This window comes from Vigna unguiculata, chromosome 3, assembly GCF_037176805.1.
Source record: "Vigna unguiculata cultivar grain cowpea cultivar isolate G323 ecotype 2 chromosome 3, ASM3717680v1, whole genome shotgun sequence".
NCBI classification, from domain to species: domain Eukaryota; kingdom Viridiplantae; phylum Streptophyta; class Magnoliopsida; order Fabales; family Fabaceae; genus Vigna; species Vigna unguiculata.
In genome coordinates, this window is record NC_140794.1 from 33164066 (window position 1) to 33184269 (window position 20204).

General features: G+C 39.0%; 1 protein-coding gene and 1 pseudogene across 1 annotated transcript; both read right to left on the reverse strand.

Moving 5' to 3' along the window:
- Window positions 1–5346: 5346 nt before the first annotated feature.
- On the reverse strand, window positions 5347–6395 carry LOC146887748 (uncharacterized). The gene is made up of 6 exons (XM_085670538.1): window positions 6262–6395; window positions 6026–6187; window positions 5847–5951; window positions 5702–5777; window positions 5525–5620; window positions 5347–5442 (listed from the first exon to the last, which is right to left on the reverse strand). The coding sequence occupies exons 1-6, from the start codon at window positions 6393–6395 to the stop codon at window positions 5347–5349; spliced, it is 669 nt and encodes a 222-aa protein (XP_085526664.1).
- A 1913-nt stretch (window positions 6396–8308) lies between these two features.
- Window positions 8309–11454, reverse strand: LOC146887749 (uncharacterized; annotated as a pseudogene).
- Window positions 11455–20204: the final 8750 nt, after the last annotated feature.

Below are 20204 nucleotides of genomic sequence, written 5' to 3' on the forward strand. Positions count from 1 at the left end.
CTCAAAGTTTCTGGATGACTTTTGGTAGCCTTAATTTCAGTTACAATCAACCATTAAGTAGCGCATCGTTATTAGCTTGAGTGGATCATTAATTAATAGCTTTAAGCGGGATGATATTGAAATTTCTGAGTCTTTTGTCCTCCAACTTGATGAACGTTCCCTTTATTTGAGGCATGAGGGACATCAAAAGAAGTAGAAATTTATGACACCAAGACAACTCAGTAAGGATCAACGTAGGCTGAAGGAGAAAACAGAAAAAGAAAGAGTAGAAAAAGAAGTAATATAAACTGCAGTAGGAAGGGAAAATAAAGAAAAATAAATGGAACTAGAGAAAGTTTATTCGTCAATGTTTTTTCTTCTACAGTTTGTGATGTCATTTTACAGGAACTAAAGGATAAGCATGTGAATGAAATACACCAACTTCCATGTTTAAAAAGGAAGCTTGTTCATAGTGCTTTATTATGCATTTGGGCCGTCGATAAGAAGCAAATTCGTCAAACACAATACATGGAATTATTTATTGTTACATATAGAGGTGGATGACTTTTGGTAGCCTTAATTTCAGATACAATCAACCATTAAGTAGCGCATCGTCATTAGCTTGAGTGGATCATTAATTAATAGCTTTAAGCGGGATGATATTTAAATTTATGTGTCTTTTGTAATTCTATTGGTTAAAGCTCCTATATAAGTTGAACCATTTTCATCAATGAAGGCAAGCTGAGTTTTATTCAGAAAATAAACGAGTTTTATCTCATCTATCTTAGTGAGAGTGACTCTCCTAAGTTCTTGAGTGATTCAAGAATCCATGAGTTTAATCAAAGGTCCTTTATCCCTTTGTGTATTTCAACTCTTAGGCTTATCTTCCATTCTTGAAAGTGTGATGTCTCTCAATTTCTGTTCCATCTTCTTTTATGTTTCCATTTTCTCGTTTTAAATAATTTCTCAAATTTCTTGCTTGTTGGCATTCCAACAATCATAAATCAGTCAAATGAATCGAACCCTGTGGATTCACATCATTTGGTATTCAAAGCCTGACTATCTAGATTTGGAATAGGAAAGGATGTTTATTATACAAAGTGTTTAACCGAAGGCCATCCATGTTTAGTTGCATTCGATTACGGAAGCGAAAACAATGTTGTGAGCCAAAGATTGGTGGAGAAACTCCAGTTACCAGCAACCTTTCATCTGGATCAAGCATGGATCAAATTCAGTACATGGCAATGTGTGAAAGAAGTATTATGTGATATTGCTCCCATGGACTCTTGTCATCTTCTTTTGGGATGGGCATGGCTTCGTTTTGAAACACTCCATCTTGATGAACGTTCCCTTTATTTGAGGCATGAGGGACATCAAAAGAAGTAGTAATTTATGACACCAAGACAAGTCAGTAAGGATAAACGAAGGCTGAAGGAGAAAAAGAAAAGAAAGAATAGAACAAGAAGTAATATAAACTGCAGAAGGAAGGGAAAATAAAGAAAAATAAATGGAACTAGAGAAAGTTTATTCGTCAATGTTTTTTCTTCTACAGTTTGTGATGTCATTTTACAAGAACAAAAGGATAAGCATGTGAATGAAACACACCAACTTCCATGTTTAAAAAGGAAGCTTGTTCATAGTGCTTTATTATGCATTTGGTCTGTCGATAAGAAGCAAATTCGTCAAACACAATGCATGGAATTATTTATTGTTACATATCAAGGTGGGGTACTGTTGCCAAGAAATGTTATCGATGGATTGGAACCATTGGAAAGTAACAAATATCAAGTTGAATTTGATCCTGGAAGAAGAGAATTAGTTTCAACTTGTGAAAAAATAAAAGTCTTTCACAAGATCATAATAAACTTACATTAAAACTGGTGTCTTAAGATTCGGGACAAATCTTATCGAAGAAGGAGGGTATGATGTGAATTGCATATGGGTCAAATGGAGGATGACTAATGCGCCGTGTTGATACAGTTTCTTTTATTTAAATAAGGGCCCAATGCTTTGTAAAATTGGCTGACCAAGTTGTGTTTGTGCTTAACCAATTAATGGGCTTTAGTTTTGCTTTATCTTCAAGTTGAAATAAGGGTCCATATGCCAACTTAAGAACCAACCTTTGGAAGATCAAGATGACCTTTGCTCAAAGTTTCTGGATGACTTTTGGTAGCCTTAATTTCAGTTACAATCAACCATTAAGTAGCGCATCGTTATTAGCTTGAGTGGATCATTAATTAATAGCTTTAAGCGGGATGATATTGAAATTTCTGAGTCTTTTGTCCTCCAACTTGATGAACGTTCCCTTTATTTGAGGCATGAGGGACATCAAAAGAAGTAGAAATTTATGACACCAAGAAAACTCAGTAAGGATCAACGTAGAATGAAGGAGAAAACAGAAAAAGAAAGAGTAGAAAAAGAAGTAATATAAACTGCAGTAGGAAGGGAAAATAAAGAAAAATAAATGGAACTAGAGAAATTTTATTCGTCAATGTTTTTTCTTCTACAGTTTGTGATGTCATTTTACAGGAACTAAAGGATAAGCATGTGAATGAAACACACCAACTTCAATGTTTAAAAAGGAAACTTGTTCATAGTGCTTTATTATGCATTTGGTCTGTCGATAAGAAGCAAATTCGTCAAACACAATGCATGAAATTATTTATTGTTACATATCAAGGTGGGGTACTGTTGCCAAGAAATGTTATCGACGGATTGCAACCATTGGAAAGTAATAAATATCAAGTTGAATTTGATCTTGGAAGAAGAGAATTAGTTTCAACTTGTGAAAAAATAAAAGTCCTTCACAAGATCATAATAAACTTACATTAAAACTGGTGTCTTAAGATTCAGGACAAATCTTCTCGATAAGGAGGGTATGATGTGAATTGCATATGGGTCAAATGGAGGATGACTAATGCGTCGTGTTGATGCAGTTTCTTTTATTTAAATAAGCGCCCAATGCTTTGTAAAATTGGCTGACCAAATTGTGTTTGTGCTTAGCCAATTAATGGGCTTTAGTTTTGCTTTATCTTCAACTTGAAATAAGGGTCCATATGCCAACTTAAGAACCAACCTTTGGAAGATCAAGAGGACCTTTTCTCAAAGTTTGTGGATGACTTTTGGTAGCCTTAATTTCAGTTACAATCAACCATTAAGTAGCAAATCGTTGTTAGCTTGAGTGGATCATTAATTAATAGCTTTAAGCGGGATGATATTTAAATTTATGTGTCTTTTGTAATTCTATTGGTTAAAGCTCCTATATAAGTTGAACCATTTTCATCAATGAAGGCAAGCTGACTTTTATTCAGAAAATAAACGAGTTTTATCGCATCTATCTTAGTGAGAGTTATTCTCCTAAGTTCTTGAGTGATTCAAGAATCCATGAGTTTAATCAAAGGTCCTTTATCCCTTTGTGTGTTTCAACTCTTAGGCTTATCTTCCATTCTTGGAAGTGTGATGTCTACCAATTTCCGTTCCATCTTCTTTTATGTTTCCATTTTCTCGTTTTAAATAATTTCTCAAATTTCTTGCTTGTTAGCATTCCAACAATGATAGATCAATCAGACAAATTGAACCCTGTGGATTCACATCATTTGGTATTTAGAGCCTGGCTATCTAGATTTGGAATAGGAAAGGAAGTTTATTATACAAAGTGTTTAACCGAAGGCCATCCATGGTTTAGTTGCATTCGATTACGAAAGCGAAAATAATGTTGTGAGCCAAAGATTGGTGGAGAAACTCTAGTTACCAGAAACCTTTCGTCTGGATCAAGCATGGATCAAATTCAGTACATGGCAATGTGTGAAAGAAGTATTATGTGATATTACTCCCATTTACTCTTGTCATCTTCTTTTGGGTTGGGCATGGCTTCGTTTTAAAATACTCCATCTTGATGAACGTTCCCTTTATTTGAGGCATGAGGGACATCAATAGAAGTAGAAATTTATGACACCAAGACAAGTCAGTAAGGATCAACGTAGGCTGAAGGAGAAAACAGAAAAAGAAAGAGTAGAAAAAGAAGTAATATAAACTACAAAAGGAAGGGAAAATAAAGAAAAATAAATGGAACTAGAGAAATTTTATTCGTCAATATTTTTTCTTCTACCGTTTGTGATGTCATTTTACAGGAACAACAGGATAAGCATGTGAATGAAACACATGAACTTCCATGTTTAAAAAGGAAGCTTGTTCATAGTGCTTTATTATGCATTTGATCTGTCGATAAGAAGCCAATTCGTCAAACACAATGCATGAAATTATTTATTGTTACATATCAAGGTGGGGTACTGTTACCAAGAAATGTTATCGACGGATTGCAACCATTGGAAAGTAACAAATATCAAGTTGAATTTGATCCTGGAAAAAGAGAATTAGTTTCAACTTGTGAAAAAATAATAGTCCTTCACAAGATCATAATAAACTTACATTAAAACTGGTGTTTTAAGATTCGGGACAAATCTTCTCGAAGAAGGAGGGTATGATGTGAATTGCATATGGGTCAAATGGAGGATGACTATTGCGCCGTGTTAATACAGTTTCTTTTATTTAAATAAGGGGCCAATGCTTTGTAAAATTGGTTGACCAAATTGTGTTTGTGCTTAACCAATTAATGGGCTTTAGTTTTGCTTTATCTTCAAGTTGAAATAAGGGCCCATATGACAAGTTAAGAACCAACCTTTGGAAGATCAAGAGGACCTTTGCTCAAAGTTTGTGGATGACTTGTGGTAGCCTTAATTTCAGTTACAATCAACCATTAAGTAGCGGATCATTATTAGCTTGAGTGGATCATTAATTAATAGCTTTAAGCGGGATGACATTGACACTAGTGTAGGGAAGGGAAATGACAGCGGTTATTTTCAGCTTTTGGTTTGGGTCCGGAACCGCTGCATATACGACCGAGGTAAAAAGCCAGTAGTTTATGCCTCGGTTACAACCCGAGGCATATAAAATATTTACTGCCTCGGTTTCCGCCCAACCGAGGCCTAATGCGTACCAGAAATTCAAAAAATAAAAAAAATTTAATATACTTTCTGCCTCGGGTCTGTTTTGACCGCGACAGAAAGTGAAATTTACTGCCTCGGTTCTGGTCTAACCGAGGCATATGGCCATTTAAAAAAAATTAAAAATTCGAATGATCTTCTGCCTCGGTTTTGGTTACAACCGAGGCATAAAGCTATTTTTTTTTTTAAATTCTGGTCCTATTTCATTCAAATCTAACACATTTAACCTGCAAATTTTGAACCAGAAATACAAACCCAGCCAAAAATAATATCATATTATAATTGATGGACTCATTACAATACTTAAATACTATTCATATTGTAGCACTCATTACAATATCATGTGCTTCCATAAACAAATATACTAAGTACTATTGTACATTTGAATAATATACTTTGCCAAAGCTATCCTTAAATATTTGATGGACTTGGCGGGGATTGATGTACTAGTACCAAATCTCTGCACACAAGAGAATAATTTAAATTAGTATATAAACTAAGCCAAAATTGCATATAAGTATTTCATATAGTGAAACAATTACCGTTTCCCAACCACTTGTGATACGAGCACGTACAATGGTTGATATCCATTGCATTACATAGTAACCGCACTCATATGAGCCGGTTTGTAAATTACACTACAATGAATGCAAATATATAAGTAATTGATGAAGAAAAGAAATTGAATAATTATAATACTATAGACCAAAATAGCAAACCTTGAGGCTCAACCATGCTAGCCTTTTTGTCATAGCAGTTGATTTCCCTAACAACATGCTATGTCCAGCGATTGAACTATGAAAAAGGTAAGGTGTTAAGATACAATTATATAAGAAAGAAAGTTCATAAAATTAAGGTTCTTACCAATCTATAACTTGTCTCAGATGGTTAGGAGGAGGCCTGTGCAAGGAACAAAGCCACACAGCAATGTTGTCCTTCATGGAAATTACAACTAGTTGCCAATGATGCCTGCAATAAAACAAAATTCGTTGTTGTACCTTAAAATAATATATTATAATTAGAAGTCAACAAACTACACTTACCCAGAAATATAAGGGACAAAATATATTTTCTTCCCTTGTCCAAAGCATTCAGTGACGTATGCTTGAATGTCATCAAATTTATTGCCTACATGAGTGAGTTGGGGGTCTGTGAACCCATATACATCACTCAACCCCATATTGTTACTGACACTAAAAATATACCTGGACAAAAACATTTATTTAATATAAGTTACTATATAAATTAATTAAACATAATGAATAGTTTAGATGCTTACATCATCCATAACTGAATAAGGGTAATATTCAGTTCTTCTGTACCCGACGCAAGCTCTAAGACATCTTGCTTATGCAGGTACATTGGGATGTCACTATCTCTCCCAATTACATCAGAATCCCATGGAACTACCATCGGCTTATCACTAATGATGTCAGCAAGCTGGTGTAATGCACCAAGAGGATCGTCCAAAGATATTGGAATCTTCATAGGTTCAGGACTTTCCACTTCATGCGACTATTAGTACATGGAAAAAATAATTTGATTGTGAACATAAATAACATGTAAACTTAAAATGCAAAGTACTATAAGGTGAGTTTGGGGATCCATACCGAAGGGTCAGAAATAAAACCAACTAAATCTTTAGGCCAGGCGAGGAAATACTGAAATGCCTGTGCCACAGTATATACCTCATCTGTTGGCACAGGAACTAAAGCATCTGGTATAATAACTTCCTCTACAGTGACCTTAACCTCATCATCCGCCAGCTCCATACCATGAAGAATAGTGGCTGCCTCAAATTTTGTTCCACGAGCAACTAGTGTCTTCCCTGTACCATGCAGAACATATAGTTCACATCGATGAGTGTTGTCTGCATCATCCCCTGGTACAGCTGGACCCGAGCAACTCCCCTTTTTGCTTCTACCTGTTGGGGGCACAAAAGGTTCTGCTTGGGGAATTAGTTGCGGAGGGTTGCCATGACCACCAAAATGTTGCTCGAATTGACGCATAACGCTTTCAATGATTTGTTCTGTCAACCATTGAGTCAGTTTTTCTTCATACTCAGCACTATGTGTCCATGAAGATTGACTAGAGGAGCCACCAAAAAATTGACGAATGCCGACTCCTGATCCAGCAGCACGCACACGTCCGGGGTGCTCAGGTCGTCCAATTGCAGTAGCAAGAATATCATGACGACCTTCTAGAATGAAAGTACCTTGGGAGCTCTGCTCAACCAAGGAGTCCTACAATATAACACAAGAAAATTAAGAGAAACTCGGTATAAAATGATATTAATGTTTTAGTAAAGTTAACTCTTACAATTTTTTCAGAGATTTCTCGTGCAGTTTCGGAAGTGTAGGTGCCCGATGATCGTAGGCGAGCTAACTTCCACTTTTGATGATGAGATGGTGGTGAAGGAGGCGCAAGACAATCATCTTCAGAAGGTGGGGACCTAGATTTTTCTTTTTCCTTCAATATCTTTTCTTCAAGCTTTCTATACCCACCACGAGACAATATGTGTGGGTTTTTATTTTTTTACTTATTGCTTGGGCTTTTGTCCTTATTTCCTGTAACATATAATTGATTTTATGAATTAGTTCAACTTGTAGACAATTTCAACAAATTTTTGAATTCAAGTAAACTAACCTTCCATCGCTCAGATGTACGAGACTCAACAAACTGACGCCAAGTGTCTTCATCAATTGAAGTGTATAGCTCACGTGGATCTTCATTCTTTTTAGATCCATAGACATACCTAGACGTTAGTTTTGTCTTAAAACCACGAAAATCTTCGGCGACTGCTGCTAGACATCTATGTTTAAGTGTCGGCACATTTGGAATATCAAATGTCGTCTGCAATAAAGAAAATGAACATCAATAAGTGTTTTACCAATATAATAAAAATATAAATTAAAAAAATTACGTGACATAATTTACCGTTAGATCCTGCCATATCATGTTCCGTTGAACTTCAGACACATGATCGAAACTAGGAGTAAGGATGGATATTCTGTCACGTGCCAGTACTCCTAAATAGCTTCTAAAGAGGTCTTCATTACGACCTGAAGCTTGACCAATGATGACGTCAATAATGACATGAGTCTTCTTACCTTTAGCTTTTCTCAACATGAGCTTCCTCAATCTAGTGGCTCCTCTGGTGGTTCTCTTTTTAGGCAATTCATCCTCCTCCGATGATGATGATGAAGTCTGATGGTCAGCCATATATCTGTTGTTAAAAGAAAAAAATACAAAAGATTAATAACAAATAACATATTATTTCACAAAACACGTAAATTTATATAAACAATTCAGATTCATACATAAAGTTATGGATTGGTCATGTATATTCCCTCATCGTGATCTTCCCGAATTGCTTGTACATCGTCAAGTACTGGGGCCTCATCAAAATTTATCGCTGTTTTAAATGGATGAGTGTTAGCAATATGAAGGTTACTCAAATTCTCTTCATTAACATCAATTTGTTTCTTGCCATGAAGAGCAACAAACCAATGTTCAGTTGCAGGATCTTTTACATAAAAAACTTGAGATGGTTGATGTGCCATGATAAAAGGCTCGTCTCGATAACCCACCTTTCGAAAATCAACTAGAGTCATACCCGATTCATCAATTTTGACACCACTCTTATTATCAATCCACTTACATTTGAAGAGTGGAATAGTGAACACAATATAGTCAACCTCCCATATCTCTTCTATTACACCATAGTACGTCATTGACCCAATTACCGGATTTTGATCTTTGGATGTGGAAAATTGCAGCGACTCAGCTTCAAGACTCACTCCACTATTTTGTATTGTGCTTTTATCATCCAAAGACTTTGTGTAGAATGTGCAATTATTAATTTCATAACCTGTAGAAGTTACGACATCAAATTTCAATCCATTTGCTAGCCACATCAAAGTCTCAGAAGATTGTGAATCTTTCAAAACCTCAGATTTAAACCAAGGCATGAACGTTTTGTTATGCTCCATCAACTGCCATTTCTCTGATTGTCTTGGATGTTGTTTCTTTACAATGGCTTTATGTGCAGATAAGTAAGGGATCACCTCATCAGTGTTGTTCAATATGTATAGATGTGCTTGCAATAGTTCTGCGCGAGATTTGGTTACCACATTCACACCCCGGATGTTGTTACTTATAGAACACCTGTTCAACCATGATTTAGGAGGAACTCCTATCGGATTTGCTTTTGTCATGTAATCTGAACAAAACTCAATACTTTCTTCTGCTATATACCTTTCAATCATTGAAGCTTCTGGACGATATTGATTTTTCACGTACCCTTTCAAAATTTTCATATAGCGTTCAATAGGATACATCCATCTTAAGTATACTGGCCCATAGAACTTGATTTCTCTTACCAAATGAACAAGCAAATGTACCATAACATCAAAAAAGGATGGAGGGAAAAACATCTCCAGCTGACACAAGATGATAACAATCTGACTTTGAAGGTCATCTAACTTTAAAGGATCGATGACTTTACTACAAATTGAAGAGAAGAATTAACACAAACGAGTTATAGTTTGTCGAACATTTTTTGGCAAAATTCCACGAATAGCCACCGGTAACAATTGTTGCATTAAGACGTGACAATCATGAGACTTCAGGCCAACAAGCTTCAAATCCTGCATTGACACTAAACTCTTAATATTTGAAGAGTATCCTTGTGGTACCTTGACACTTTTAAGACAAAGGCAAAAACTTATCTTTTCTTGTCTAGACATGGTGTAACATGCGGGAGGCAAATAAGTACGCTTACCAGCCTCCCTTGGTGCCAAGTCTTTGCGAATATTCATTTCAAGCATATCCAACCGAGCATTTACTCCATCTTTTGTCTTTCCTTGAATGTTAAGTAGTGTACCAATCAAGCTATCACACACATTCTTCTCCACATGCATTACATCTATGCAGTGTCTAACCTCTAACTTCGACCAATATGGAAGATAAAAAAATATTGATTTTTTCTTCTAAGGGCTCGTTGTAGATGATTTCTTAGAGGTTTTCCCAAATACATGATGTATTTTATTAACTTTTTCATGAATTTGAAAGCCATTCAATGGAATTGGTGCATCATCATTCTCTTGATGTCCATTAAATGATTTTTTAACCTTCGATAAGGATGATTTGATTGCAAAAATCTTCGATGGCGCATATATACTGTTTTCCTTCCGTATTTCAATTGATGAGCTGCAGTGTTTTCTTCACATATAGGACATGCTTTATGACCCTTGACACTATATCCTGACAAATTACCGTAAGCTGGAAAATCATTAATTGTGCAAAATAACATTGCACGCATCATGAAAGTCTCAGAAGTAAAAGCATCAAATGTTTCAACCCCATCCTCCCACAACATCTTCAAGTCTTCAACTAGTGGACTGAGATAAACATCTATGTCATTTCCAGGCTGTCTTGGACCGGATATCATCATAGACAACATGATGTACTTTATCTTCATGCAAAGTCCAGGAGACAAGTTGTAAATAAATAATATAACGGGCCAGCAGTTGTGGTTGGTACTTAAATCACCGAATTGGGGGAACTCGTGATCAATATTTTTCCATTGCATTGAATCAGCTGGATGACGAAGCAGGCCGTCACATCTTCTCTCATCTACATGCCATCGAAGGTTTTTAGCGTCTTTTGGATTCGCAAACAAACGCTTAAGTCTAGGTACGATTGGAAGGTACCAGACTACTTTCAAAGCGGGTCCATCCTTTTCTAACTCACCTTTATCTTCATTGTTGATTTTCTCCTTGTACCGTGATAAGCCACACTTCAGACACTTTTTCAATCCTTCAAATTCTTTCCTATAGAGTATGCAATCATTAGGACATGCATGTATCCGTTTATACTCCATACCCATCGGACAAAGAATTTTTTTGGCATCATAGTTGCGAGTGGGTAGTGTATTTCCATCTGGAAGCATTTCATTCAACAACACTAATAATTCTGTGAAACTCTTATCGGTCCACCCATTAGTCGCCTTCAAATTCATAAATCTTAACACCGCTGACAACCTTGTAAACTTAGTTGAACCAACATACAACGGAGTCTCTGAATCAATAGAGATTGTCTCATACACGTGCGCTTGGGCAAAAGCTTCAGCGCCAACATCACGAATCATGTCCTCTAATTTGTCTTCTTCATGTTGATCTTCCACGATGGAATCCACAAAATTTTCAGTTCGGGAGACAGTTGGAAAGTCTATTAATTCGCCATGCCATGTCCATATTGTATAACTTGGAACGAAACCATCGCAAATAAGATGTTCCCTAATTGCAGTTGCATTCAACTTTCTCGCATTCAAACAATTCACACAAGGACATCTAAACTTCACTTCATCATCACTTCTACCTTCATAACGTTGCGCAAATTGTATAAATTCTTCTACTCCTTTCTCATACTCAACACTGATGCGTGGCAAGTAAATCCAGTCTCGATCCATACGTTTATATACTGAAATTGTGTGAACAATTTCAGTAATCTTTAAATGAATGATCACCTCGCTTTTGAATTTAAGGTGTGACCCTATCCCATTCAAGAAGATTCACTTCTTCTAGTTTATTGGTACATATTAATTTTAAAACACATATCTTAAATTTCACGAAATTTCGCCAGCATTTCGCATTGGTCTTCAGGTTACACGAAATGAAAGTGATTATTAACCACAGTCAAATATGCACCCAAAGATCAATACAAAACACAATTGACATATATTCATGAATATTGAGATATGTATATTAAAATAGACATGCACTAATAAACTATTAAGAAGTGATTAATCTTCTTAAACTGTCCAACCGGACAATTCAAGATTGAATACATTTAAATTATTAGTATTGTCTCCTTTTAAAAAAAATACACATTCTTTAAAAAAAATACTTGGAGACAAGTAAATAATTTTCGTATTCAATCTCAAACGGGAAACTATGGCTAACTCCATGCAACGACAATTTGAGATGAAACAAAATAAATTGATTTACTTTAAAATATAAATAAAAAACATACTAAATAAACAATATACTAAACAATTATAAGCTCATAATAAAATTAAGAACCTAGAGTGTGAGACGTGAGTAGCAACGGAGGAGAATCAATTGTACCCACAGTCGGGCAACAGGGATACTACGTCAACACTGTCAAAAGTTTAAAATAAATTCTCATGAAATTGATACATACTAACTCCTAGGATCCAAATTATCTCCTAGTACAAACAATCCAAAATTTCTTCCATATTTTTAATAATCTCAAATTCAAGATTGAAAATATAAGAACATACAAGCAATCCAAAAAAATTAAATCCAGCGAATCCAAAAATAATCCAAATCGTAAAAATAAACATACCAAGGAGCGGGGGATTGAATGGAGGCAATGGCAACGGCACCGGAAGAACCTCCTCGAGCTGCGTGCAGTGGCGGTGGAGGCAGACTGAACAGAATTGCAGTAGCCGTTGGTGATGGTTGCTCGAAGAACAAACACGCTGCGGCTCCAGTGGCAGTGCATGACTCCTCAAAGGTGCAGCGACGGTGGTGGTTGGTCGAAGAAGAAGAAGAAGCCGCGGCGGTGCGGTGCTGCGACGAAACGATGCCCTGGAACGTCGGAGGTGTGCGGGATGGTGGGAGCTCTACGTCGGAGGTGTGCGGGACGATGGCGAAGAGCTGCGTTGGTTGTCGGAGAACGGCGGAGCAGTGCGGTGGTGGTTGGTCGAAGAAGAAGAAGCTGCGGCGGAGACGGTGGCGCAAAGCTGCGCTGGAGCGTCGGAGGTGCGCCGGACGATGGGAGCTGTGCGTGACGGTGGTGCTGGTCGTCGGAGAACTGAAGGTTGGCCGGAGAAGATGAACTCGTAGAACAACGGAGAAGATGAAATCGCAGAACAATGAAGGAATTGGGGTTTTTTAACCCTACGAAGGGATACTGCCTCGGTTATTCGAAACCGAGGCATATTCTACACTTACTGCCTCGGGTAGGCGCTGAACCGAGGCATATATTACCACTACTGCCTCGGTTATTACAGAACCGACGCATATTCCTTCAGTAAAAAATAAATAAAAAATTCAAATTAGGGGTCAACGCAGTGGTCAAAATAATTAAGTGTCTCTACTGCCTCGGTTAAGAGAGAACCGAGGCATATTGCATCAGTGAAAAAAATAAATAAATTAAATTAGTGGTCAACGTGTTGAGTCAAAATTTTTTAGCTATATGCCTCGGTTATTATGACAACCGAAGCATAAAAGTTGAATTTAATTACAAAATTGCCACCGCATGCTATTATGCAGCGAGTCCGCATGAACCGAGGCATATACAGCGTTGTAAAAGCTCTAAAATGCACTAGTGTGAAATTGATGAGTCTTTTGTAATTCTAATGGTTAAAGCTCCTATATAAGTTAAACCATTTTCATCAATGAAGGCAAGCTGAGTTTTATTCAAAAAATAAACGAGTTTTATGTCATCTATCTTAGTGAGAGTAATTCTCCTAAGTTCTTGAGTGATTCAAGATTCATGAGTTTAATCAAAGGTCCTTTATCCCTTTGTGTGTCTCAACTCTTAGGCTTATCTTCCATTCTTGGAAGTGTGATGTCTATCAATTTTCGTTCCACCTTCTTTTATGTTTCCATTTTCTCGTTTTAAATAATTTCTCAAATTTCTTGCTTGTTAGCATCCCAACAATGATAGATCAGTCAAACGAATCAAACCCTGTGGATTCACATCATTCGGTATTCAGAGCCTGGCTATCTAGATTTGGAATAGGAAAGGAAGTTTATTATACAAAGTGTTTCACCGAAGGCCATCCATGTGTAGTTGCATTCGATTACGGAAGCGAAAACAATGTTGTGAGCCAAAGATTGGTGGAGAAACTCCAGTTACCAGCAACCTTTCATCTGGATCAAGCATGGATCAAATTCAGTACATGGCAATGTGTGAAAGAAGTATTATGTGATATTGCTCCCATGGACTCTTGTCATCTTCTTTTGGGATGGGCATGGCTTCGTTTTAAAACACTCCATCTTGATGAACATTCTCTTTATTTGAGGCATGAGGGACATCAATAGAAGTAGAAATTTATGACACCAAGACAAGTGAGTAAGGATCAACGTAGGCAGAAGGAGAAAGCATAAAAAGAAAGAATAGAAAGAGAAGTAATATAAACTGCAGAAGGAAGGGAAAATAAAGAAAAAGAAATGGAAGTAGAGAAAGTTTATTCGTCAATGTTTTTTCTTCTACAGTTTGTGATGTCATTTTACAGTAACAAAAGGATAAGCATGTGAATGAAACACACCAACTTCCATGTTTAAAAAAGAAGCTTATTCATAGTGCTTTATTATGCATTTGGTCGTCGATAAGAAGCAAATTCGTCAAACATAATGCATGGAATTATTTACTTTTACATATCAAGGTGGGGTATTGTTGCCAAGAAATGTTATCGACGGATTGCAACCGTTGGAAAGTAACAAATATCAAGTTGAATTTGATCCTGGAAGAAGAGAATTAGTTTCAACTTGTGAAAAAATAAAAGTCCTTCACAAGATCATAATAAACTTACATTAAAACTAGTGCCTTAAGATTCGGGACAAATCTTCTCGAAGAAGGAGGGTATGATGTGAATTGCATATGGGTCAAATGGAGGATGACTAAAGCGCCGTGTTGTTGCAGTTTCTTTTATTTAAATAAGGGCCCAATGCTTTGTAAAATTTGATGACCAAATTGTGTTTGTGCTCAACCAATTAATGGGCTTTAATTTTGCTTTATCTTCAAGTTGAAATAAGGGTCCGTATGCCAACTTAAGAACCAACCTTTGGAAGATCAAGAGGACCTTTGCTCAAAGTTTGTGGATGACTTTCGGTAGCCTTAAATTCAGTTACAATCAGCCATTAAGTAGCGGACCGTTATTAGCTTGAGTGGATCATTAATTAATAGCTTTAAGCGCGATGATATTGAAATTTATGTGTCTTTTGTAATTCTGATGGTTAAAGCTCCTATATAAGTTGAACCATTTTCATCGATGAAGGCAAGCTGAGTGTTATTCAGAAAATAAACGAGTTTTATCTCATCTATCTTAGTGAGAGTGATTCTCCTAAGTTCTTGAGTGATTCAAGAATCCATGAGTTTAATCAAAGGTCCTTTATCCCTTTGTGTGTCTCAACTCTTAGGCTTATCTTCCATTTTTGGAAGTGTTATGTCTATCAATTTTAAATAATTTCTCAAATTTCTTACCTGTTAGCACTCCAGCAATGATAGATCAGTCAAAAGAATCGAACCCTGTGGATTCACATCATTTGGTATTCAAAGCCTGGCTATCTAGATTTGGAAAGGGAAAGAAAGTTTATTATGCAAAGTGTTTAACCGAAGGCCATTCATGTTTAGTTGCATTCGATTACCGAAGCGAAAATAATGTTGTGAGCCAAAGATTGGTGGAGAAACTCCAGTTACCAGTAACCTTTCATATGGATCAAGCATGCATCAAATTCAGTACATGTCAATGTGTGAAAGAAGTATTATGTGATATTGCTCCCATGGACTCTTGTCATCTTCTTTTGGGATGGGCATGGCTTCCTTTTAAAACACTCCATCTTGATGAACGTTCCCTTTATTTAAGGCATGAGGGACATCAAAAGAAGTAGAAATTTATGACACCACGACAAGTCAGTAAGGATCAACGTAGGCTGAAGGAGAAAACAGAAAAAGAAAGAATAGAACAAGAAGTAATATAAACTGCAGAAAGAAGGGAAAATAAAGAAAAAGAAAAGGAACTAGAGAAAGTTTATTCGTCAATGTTTTTTCTTCTACAGTTTGTGATGTCATGTTACAGGAACAAAAGGATAAGCATGTGAATGAAACACACCAACTTCCATGTTTAAAAAGGAAGTTTATTCATAGTGCTTTATTATGCATTTGGTCCGTAGATAAGAAGAAAATTCGTCAAACACAATGCATGGAATTATTTACTGTTACATATCAAGGTGGGGTACTGTTGCCAACAAATGTTATCGACGGATTGCAACCATTGGAAAGTGTTCTTATGGAACCGAGGTCTGTAGTCCACAAATCGGCCAAGGGTCTTGTGTGTCTTCTCAGGGTCGGTCTTCTCTTGTCTCAAAGGGGGGGCTCGAGGGAGGCACAGGGGACCTGCAAAAAACACTTCGATGCCTAAGTCAGCACTGGTGATTTCAGGGTTTCAGGGAATAATTAATGTGTAATGAATGCATGGAACAGTGTGCTATTTATACCTTTTTACCTGTGGGTCCTACTTGGGATGGGCTTTCTGGGCCAATATTCCCTTTTTTGGCTATTCTTGGATCCAGTGTAAAAGGGAGGAATTTACCAAGGGGTCCTTCGAGTGTTGGCGGTGTTCGATACTCAGCCATGAGATGCGTCGAGGGTGGCTTTCCTTTGGAAAGGTGTCTTTCGCATGGTAGGCCGCCACCAGGTTTTGGTTGTAGGTCGTGTTGTTTAACAGGGGTGTGTGAGGCTAGGTGGGGGTCGTGTTCTCCATATGGAGGTGCTCTTGCGTCGTAGGCGGCTATTGTGCTCTTTGGGGTCCGTCTGGTTCTGTGCAAAGGCGTCTCTGCGTGGTAGACGGCCATTGTGTTCTTTGGTTGTCGTGTACTTGGGTATGGTTGGGACATCAGCCTCCCAGTCTACAGGCAAGAAGTGACGTGTAGACTATTTTGCAAATTTCATTTGTGGTCTTTGGCTGTGTACCCTGTGAGCATACCAACCTCCCAGTCTAGAGGCAAGAAGTGACATGTAGACTATGAATGTGGTAGTGTGCCGTTGTCTGTGGTAGTGTGCCGTTGTCTGTGGTAGTTAGCGGCCAAGTTGTTGTGATAGCTGGGTCGGTATCTTTTACGAGGTGTTAAGGGAGTGATACTATTTGATCTGACATTTGGTCAGGGGTTAGATGAAGTGAAAAGACGTGACTGTTGGTTAGCTTGGTTGGTGCCAAAGTTGGTTTTTCGAGGTGATTTTTGGTGGCTGGGCCTTGGGCTTTGAGGGGGTTTGGTGGGAGGTGAAGAGTTTTGGCTAAGTGCTTTAAATAGGAGTGGATTCATTTCATTTTTCATTGCTCTTAGTTCCTGCTCTCGCTGTGTTGCTGATTGGGCGTCTGTTGGTGTTCGTGTGCCGTCTCCTGTTTAACAAGTTTGTGAGGTATGTCGACTATGTCGACTAAGACTAGAGTTTTTGAGTTCGTCGGAGACGTTACATGTTGAGGTTGAGCGGGAGGTGCGTGAAGATCCGGCTAGTGAGCATGCGGAGTCGCTCTAGCCGAGGAGGGATGGGTACGAGTGGGTGGCTGAGGGGGTGAGGTCGTGCTCTTCAAAGTACCGTTGGTCTAGGCTGTTGAGATCTTGGATGAATAGTATCTATCTGTTTGAAAGGGGGGTGGATCCGAGTATGGTGGCTATTGAGAGGGTGAGTGCGGTGGAGGCCGTGTGCCATGGTCGCGAGGGGTTGGAAGGTGATTTTTTCTACATGTACGCGTGTATGTTTACGAAGCTCCATGTTCGGTTGCCGCTGGACGAGTTCACGATGGGGGTTCTGTGACTGTTAAATGTTGCGCCAACGCAGTTGCATCCTAACAGCTGGGGGAGTTTGCAGGCTTTCCGGCTTATTTGTAAGGCGCTTTATTTGACGCCGACTTCCGAGAGTTTTTTGTACTTCTACGTCACGCGTCCAAGGGATCCGCTGTCATGGGTGTCGTTGGTTGACAGGGCGAAGATTAGTTTGTTAGAAGGCTTCACGCAGTCTTTCAAGAAGTTTAAAGATGGGTTCTTTCGAGTGAGGGTGTTGCTTGCCGGGAGGTTGTTGTATTATGATGATGAGGGGCGGCGCAAATTTCCCTTTTATTGGACGAGTGCGCCTGTGCGTAGGGACGCGTTGGTTAAGGAGGCTTTGGATGTGGATAGCCGAAGGGTGGTGGAGGTGTTGGAGATGTTGCCGGTTAGGGTGCCGGGAAAGTGGGTTGTTTGCTGTTATTTGACGGATAATCCTGGTCATGACTTATGCGGTATGTTCTGATATTGTTGTTGGTTCTGTGTTGGACTAATCTGAAAAATTTGGTTTTGTGCAGGTGTAATGGCTCACCCTGCGAAAAAGGTTGGTGGTTAAGTGGACCTATTTGCCAAGATTAGAGATAAGATGGCGAATGCCGCGAAGGGGGAGGGGCAGTCGCAGGATCCGAATCTCGTGGGTCCGGTTGTGGATACTTACCGGCCTCCTGTTGCTAAAAGACCAGCTCCTTCGAAGATGAAGGGTGTTGGGAAGGACCGCAAGAGGTTGAGGGCTCTTGCGAAGACTGGGTGTGTTGGGTCGAGTGGGTCGAGCAATCCTGACCTTGGCGGCTTTGAGAAAGTGAAGATTCAAATGAGGAAGGGCTTGGAGCTCAAGTTGAGTGACGAGGAGGTGGCGGTTGTGGAGGCTGCTGATCCGGGGTTGACTATGCGGGCCATGAATGAGTATCTGGCGCGCGATATGGTGTTGAGTCGACGGGTTGCTACATTGCTGCAGGAGGAGCTGGTTGCGGGTGATAAGAAAAAATTGGCCGAGGAGGTTGCTGCATTGAAGGTCCAGAGGGATCGCGAACAAGTGGCTTGGGCGGATGAGAAGATGAATTTGGAGGCTGAGGTGAAGAAATTGAAGGGGAGTGTTGTGGGTTTAGAGAAAAAATTGAAGGCTAAACAGGTGGAGTTGGATGGGGTGAATACCGCCAAAGATGCTGCTGTTGAGGAAGCCGCTAGTGAAGTTTTTGGTCTTCAGCAAGCCGTGTATAATGAGCACGTTAATGGTTTTCAGAAGGCTTTGAGGCAAGCCGAGTTCCTGTACTAGGAACTGTCCGTGACGGATTGCCGCTTTAATGTAAATCTGGATGTGTATGACGATCGCATGTTGGATGTTGTAGAGATTAGCCGACTCAAAGCTGAGAAGGAGGCGACCACAATGGCAAATGAAGATACCATGGTGACGACTCCAGCAGCCACGGTTGATGGGGTGGTAGGGGAGGTGGAGGTTCCTGACGAGGAAGCCGAGGGGGCAGAAGAGGCCACGGCGGGTGAGGAGGTGGATGACGCTGAAGAGTGATATTAGTGTAGATATTTGGGGCGAGAACGCCGAAACTTGTTTTTTATTTGTTTTTTGTTTGTTCATGGGGACGGATTATGGTTTAGTTTGTCGGCATGTTGCTAGTTTGTTTTTAGGGCGAATGTGCCTGAATGGATTTTTAGGGACCGGAATGTTACCATTGTAATGGATGTATATCTTTCGAAATTTATGGAAATGAAAGTGTTTTCCTTCTTGTTATTTTGATTCGTTTTAGCCGATGTTTTTATGTTTTGGAACCTGATTGTGTTAGTTAGGTATGGGGAATTTAATTTCAAAGTGTGGTGGTACGTGCTTTTTTTATTATCGACGTTTGTTCGCTAGATCACCAACTTGAGTTAGCGGCTAGCAGTGGTTGCGGTTATTGACCAGCGACACTTTGGATTAGCGGCTGGGATTGTTTACCTTTTGTTCATTTAGCGGCACAGGACTTGTAGCAGTGGCTAGGAATGCTTGTTGAGTTTGACTAGCGGCACTGAGAGTAGTGGCTAGGAGTTAGTTCATTCGACCAGCGGCACTTAGAGTAGTGGCTGGGAATTAGTTTGTTCGACCAGCGACACTTAGAGTAGTGGCTGGGAATTAGTTCGTTCGACCAGCGACACTTAGATCAGTGGCTGGGAGTTAGTGTAAATAAGATATGCATAAACTTGTATTTTATTGATGGGTGATGCCTCATTAAAACCTTCCTGGCCAAAACCCTCCTTAGGGAAAAAATGCTAGGGTAGGAAAGAGTACATCGAATTACAAGTGTGGTTCAACTAAAATAGAATTTGAGGTGGGAGATGTTCCAAGTGTTGGGAAGCGGCTCTCTGGATAGTTTTTCCAGGCGATAGGCTCCATTGCCTACTTCTTTAAGTACTCGGAAAGGTCCCTCCCAGTTGGGTGAGAACTTGCCTTCGTGCTTGCGGGCTTTGCTAGCCATTCTCCAGACGAGGTCTCCTTTGTGAAAGGAACGAGGTTTCAGTTTGGAGTTGTATCTTCTTGCTGCCCTCAATTTGGTCGCTAAGTCCCTGATTCGTGCCTTTTCTCTTATTTCGTAAAGAAGGTCGAGGTGTGTAGCCATGCAGTCAGCATTTAACTGTGTGTCGTGGTGCTATTGTC

Coding starts and splice junctions, on each gene's coding strand:
- LOC146887748 (XM_085670538.1), bottom strand. CDS start 6,395: ATGGTAGTTCCATGGGATTCTGATGTAATTGGGAGAGATAGTGACATC. Junction 6,188..6,261: donor CTTATTCAGTTATGGATGAT/GTAAGCATCTAA, acceptor GTTTTTGTCCAG/GTATATTTTTAGTGTCAGTA. Junction 5,778..5,846: donor CTGAGACAAGTTATAGATTG/GTAAGAACCTTA, acceptor CCTTTTTCATAG/TTCAATCGCTGGACATAGCA.